Source organism: Opisthocomus hoazin, chromosome 3, assembly GCF_030867145.1.
Source record: "Opisthocomus hoazin isolate bOpiHoa1 chromosome 3, bOpiHoa1.hap1, whole genome shotgun sequence".
In the NCBI taxonomy this organism is placed as follows: domain Eukaryota; kingdom Metazoa; phylum Chordata; class Aves; order Opisthocomiformes; family Opisthocomidae; genus Opisthocomus; species Opisthocomus hoazin.
The window spans coordinates 24,713,718-24,719,269 of record NC_134416.1 but is presented as its reverse complement, the minus strand read 5'-3'; the positions used below and the strand labels follow the sequence as shown (position 1 = coordinate 24,719,269).

Below are 5,552 nucleotides of genomic sequence, written 5' to 3'. Positions count from 1 at the left end.
GTGAACGTAATTAAGTATATAAAGCTACATCTGAATGTTTGAGTTTATCCTTGCATATGATACACCAATGTTTAAATGTGAGCAGTGTCCAACAGGAAGCCTTACATATTTGTCTGCAACCTGAGGTGTGACCTGGTCCCCTTTGTGGTTCTTGGGGTTCCCCTTTCGCCCTCCCTGCTCGGGCGCCGGCAGATCTGGCTCCGTCCAGGCAGTCAACAGGCAGCCCCATGGGCACAGCCTCCTTGGGGGCCACCGCAGGTGATATCTTCTGGATATAGCTAATAATTGTGGCAGGTGCTTCCTCCATGGGAAGGTGCCAGCAGGGTAGAGCAGGTCCCCGGCTCCCAAGGGGTCTTCTCCTGCTCTCTTAAATACGCAGGGACTATGCATTCCCACTGATACTCAATCCACTGCAAGCCCTTACAGACCAGATTTCACCAAAATACGAAGCACTCCCCACTCCTGTAGTCTTCTCTTAGTTTTTCAAGCAGTATTAGACCCAGGAGCTTTTGCTGTCAGTGCTGCTTGTGATTAAAGTACTCCACAGGCACCTTTCAGCGAGCCGGACAAATTCATCCACGCTGCGAGTGTCGCTGACGCCGAAACCCACACTGGTCATTCCCAAGAAAAACTGGCGCAACAGCCTGACAGGACAGCGGTGGCTTCAGAAGTCGTCAAGGCAGGGTCTGATGGCTGCGGCACCTCTGCCCAAGCTCACTGAGCGAGCAGGCGGTACCCAGCACGCGCGGGATCTGCGAAGGTAAAACTATCAGCTCAGATAAGCGCTTGCAGCAGTGCCCTGAGCGCGTGCGGCGCGTGTGCCCTGTCTGCTTCTCTGCAAAGTAATTGCGGGATGCAGCATCCGTTTTGATGTCTCCCATCGACCGAAATCCTCACATTGCCCACTCTTGCCAAGGCAGCACCTCATTCTGATGCATAAGCAGGTGAAAGCTGTGGAATAACGTCTGTAAGGGGGGGAAGCAAGTACCCAGGTCTGCTTTTCTTAGTGCCTTGTTTGCTTACTATGGTGTGAGAGCAGGGACAAAAATATTGTTGAAGGTGCATGTTCTCAAAGTGTTTCAAGAAATACCTAATTGCAACTGTCAGCTAAGGGATGTAAAGAGAACCGTTTCTGCATGTTTTTAACCATTTGTTATGTCTTTCCCATTAAAAAAAAAAAGAAGAAAAAAAGGCAGAGCGCTAACAGGCAGAGGCAGAAGTTGCTGATGGGAGCAGCAGGTTTGAAGTCACATCTGAAACTTGTAGCCACTGGAGAAAACCCTGGGAGAGGAGGGCCAGGAGGATGGGGAGGCAGGGTGCTCCGCCGGGGAGCAGCTGTGCAGAAGTTGCTGTGAGCTCCTCGCCTTTCCCTTGCACTCTCAGGGGGGCCGGCAGTGCTCCTAGGGGTGCCAGCACCCTGCAGACCACCCTGGCATCCATTCAGGTCTTTTTGGGGAGCCTTCACCTAACGCCGTGGCAGTCCATGCTGGGCGTCTGTGAAAAGTGGGTGTAGGCATCACACCTCCAACGCCTTGTGCAAAGCACTTGAAAAGGAGGAAAGAACATAAAGAGCAATTGCAGCTCTAATTTACACATTGTGTTTAAAGCTGTGATAAACAGCAGCAAACCAGCGAGGAAGGGAAGGCTGCAGGGGGCTGCAGTTTTGCAGCAGGTTGGCAGCAGCCCGCTGCAGGGCACGTGTTTCCCTTCTCCTGAGGCAGCTGTGGAATGGAATCCCTGCAAGTTAGAAGAGGAGACCATGCTTAAAGGCTTGAGTGGAGACCTGGGCTTTGGTCTGTGGGGATTTCTGCCTGGGAGCGAGAAGGGTGGCTCATGTTCCTGCTGCACCTCTGTGCCAGGGAATGAGAGTGAGATAGCGTGGGCAGCCACACTGAATCATAGAATCATAGAATTGTAGGTTGGAAAAGACCTCTAAGATCATCAGGTCCAACCATCCACCCATCACCACCATGCCTGCTAAACCATGTCCTGAAGTGCCACATCTACACGTTTTTTGAACACCTCCAGGGATGGTGACTCCACCGTCTCCCTGGGCAGCCTGTTCCAATGTCTGAAGCAACGTTGTGCATGAAACCGCACCCACGTCGTGCTCCCCATAGCCCGTGGCTCAGCTGCCCGGCCATCGCACAACCCCCCCCGCCATGCCCCAAGCCCCCAGCCCGTTCCCCTGCCACAGGCTCCCCTGCTCTGCAGGCGGGAGCTGCAGCGGGAAGTGGTTGTGCATGGGCTGCGCTTCCCATGGTGACTGTGGAGCTGTGACTTGTCCCTGGGCCCACGATATCATAGGGTGCCTGCTGGAAGGCTGCAGGAGCGCCTGCGGCTCTGCTCACACGCTCACCTTGGGACGAAGCTCTTGAGGTGATTTTTTCACTCTTTGCGAGCGCAGACTGTCACGGCCGCACTTGTACCCCGATGCACTTTGCAGTGTGACGATGTCGCTCCACGGCCACCTTTTGGAAGACGCCAAGCAGGATTTGAGGCAGGTGGAGAGAGAGATGCAGAGGCAGATGAGGCTGCTGGACCTGGACCTGCAGCAGTTCCGCGAGGAGCTGCCTGTGTCCTGCCCACGCAGCCTGGCACTGCGCCCTTGCTGCCTGCACCGGCCCGACCTCCGCCACTGGGAGAGAATGGTCCACACCAGGAGGCTGGATGTGGAGAGAGAACTGGGCAGGTAACAGATGTTTGCCCGCTTTCTGTGGGCATCTGCACCCTTTAAGGCAGGATGAAGGGAGGTTTGGCATCAGTATCAGGAGCAAAGGTGGAAACAGATAAGCAGGACGGGAGAGAAACAGCCTTTTTTGGAGACGTTAGTTGCAAGGGGGATGGAAAGGCACAGCTTGTGCAGCCCAAGAGGAGCCACGCAGGCAGCACCTGTGCTGGAAAGGTTTGAATCATAACGTCACTATATCAATCGTCTCACAGACTGCATCTAAGCTAAAGTACACAACTAGATCCAAAGTCCGTCTTCAGCATCAATTCAGTTTAAGCCTGTTGAACATGTAATTATCTTCATCAGTAGCCAAAATGTGCCAGTATGTGGTGGGGTGCAGCCCTGATGCACCACAGACCCGTGTCACTGTTTTCCCAGCTTGTACAGTAGGAGGAATAAGTGTCGGGATTTCTACATCTCGGTTTGACCACTGTTGTGATGATTTTAGTTTGTCGATAGATCTCAGGATTGACTCTGGTATAGAAAGAACCCAAAGGTACCTCTACGGCAAAGGAGTTGTTGAATGATAGAACCTTATCATTTGGGTTAAGGCATAACCAAACATTTAAAGACCAGAAGGGCTAAGAAATCCTTTGGTCATCAGCAGCGGTGGGAGCCTCTTACTGGATTTACTGCATTGGTATTTTCTCCCCAAACTCGAGCTCCTACGTGGCTCTTGGAGATGGTGAGCCCTTGATCTTGGCAATTAAAGATGTGACATTTTCATTACTCGTAGTGCAGCAAGTGTCAGCCCACAGTCTGCCACATGCGTTAGCTAGTGGGTGCGACAAAGTCAGAGGAAAAAGGAAAAAGCCTGAGCCCTGGGTTAATTTTACACTTGAGCAAAACCAAAAGTTGCTGTGAGGTTACGTTAAGCTTACCCAGTGGCTGTGGCTCACGCAGGACTACCGAGCAGCAGATTTCAGATCCAGGCCCCCGGGTGCTGCGGTGGCTGGTGTCCATGCCCAGATTTTCATCAGTGCGTTGCATACCAGAGCTGGGCAGGCACTGCATCCCCTTGCAGAACAATTGCATGCCAAAATCCTGGTGAAGGAATGGAAATTCAGTCTGAATGAAAGCCGGGAGGTCTCTGGGCAGGCTCTGGGATGCGGGGGCACACTCTCCCTGAGTACTAGGCTCCTTGGCCCTGCCACATTCAGGACAACTCCCTGGTTTTAACACAAGTCCGTACAGCTTCCATCTGAAACCACACCACAGCAAGATTTCAGCCCATCGCACTGAGAATTCAACCATCCCCTTCCCACAAAAAAATGCCCGAAATGCCCTGAATGACCAACTCTTCCCAGCATGTTTATGCTCCTCCGACCAGCAGTATAGAAAAACCAAAGGGGCCAGCAGAGAAGACACCTCTCACAGAGCACAGAAAATGCATCTCAAAACCACCACACAAGGCTGAATCATTGCAGGCTTTAAAGAAGATTGCTGAAATGAGTGTACCTTGCTAAGGAACCACTCATTAGGGATTTCTCACCTTGGTGGTCATGCCTGTTCCCTTATTGCTTGCCCTATTTCCTCTTCCATCACACACATCGTCCTTTTAATTTGGTGCCTTGTGTCCGATTTAGCTATTAGAATTGAGGTGACCCTTCCATTTTCTACTTTACAAAAGGTTTGAAGAAGAGCCTGACTTCTGGTCGAGCAGAGTCACTGTCTGACAGTATTAGAAATCGTTTTAATGGCTCAGTGAGCCTCCGGCCCAGCTCTGCAGGACCATTTTGGGGTTTTTTTGCTAGATGTGTCTCTTATCCACTGATTGCTTTAAAAAAAATTCCTAACTGTAAAATGTGATCTGTTGTAACTATCTGTTTAAAATGTAGGACAATGCGTGAGACGGATACACATGGTTCTGTGGCCATGTGTACAGGTGAAAGAGGAGAGCTTGCTTTAGGTGAAGGAACTTTTCAGCTCCACGATTGCGCCATCCCAAGAGAGCGTGCTGAAATGCTCCTGACTGCTGCGGTGTGCGGGTGGGAGCGCCTTCTGATGGTGCAGACACCACTCCACGTGCCATGCACCAGCACGTAGATGGACCCAACAGTTTCCTCTTTACTTCTCTTGCTCGCGAGGTGGCCCACCCATTCCTCTATGAGTTGGACTGAAAGGTTGTCCTCTTCTTTTTATTACAGAATGCAAAGAAGACTTAACAGGATGCTGCACCCTTCCCATGATCACAGGCTTTTGTCTTTGATGGATATGACGGCTTTTGACCCCAAGGAAGTCACTGTAACGGTGAAAGATGGGAAGGTGACGGTGTTAGCAGAGCACGAGGAGGAGTACACCACCACGAGAGGGAAGGAATATAACTACAGAAACATCACGAAGGAAATCAGCCTGCTGCCAGGGGTGGGCGAGGACGAGGTGACCTACTCGCTGGGACCAAATAGCATCATGAAGATCGAAACGGCACACAAGTGCTACCCTTGTCTCCTGAGCCGCTGAGCTGCAGCAAGCAGCAGCACCCAGGGCTGTCGTTCCTCTGCCACAGCCCTCCTCCCCACTGGCTTCAGGTCTGTCCTGCTGACTGTGTGCCAGCAGCTCCTCGGGCCTCTTCTGAAATAAAGACAGCACTCTGAGCAGACGCGTGTGAGCATCATTTTGAAGGGGTTTGGTGGGTGAAAAGGGGGAATGCCAACGGGAAATCACCAAGATGGTTTTGGGCATACTTGGCTGCAGGGACTTGCTGGGTTCTGAAGGCACATCTGGAGGTAGCGTGGCTCCGGGCGGGTATTGCTGTTGTGTTCGATCTCGTGGATTTTAAAGGCTGAGAGGCACCCTTTATGATCAGTCACATTTCTATAAG

At 51.8% G+C, this 5,552-nt stretch overlaps 1 protein-coding gene across 1 annotated transcript; it reads left to right on the top strand.

Moving 5' to 3' along the window:
• Nucleotides 1–689: 689 nt before the first annotated feature.
• On the top strand, nucleotides 690–5,314 carry ODF1 (outer dense fiber of sperm tails 1). Its single transcript, XM_009937535.2, has 3 exons — nucleotides 690–760; nucleotides 2,447–2,692; nucleotides 4,879–5,314. The coding sequence occupies exons 1-3, from the start codon at nucleotides 690–692 to the stop codon at nucleotides 5,189–5,191; spliced, it is 630 nt and encodes a 209-aa protein (XP_009935837.2). The 3' UTR covers nucleotides 5,192–5,314.
• The last annotated feature ends 238 nt before the right edge of the window (nucleotides 5,315–5,552 follow it).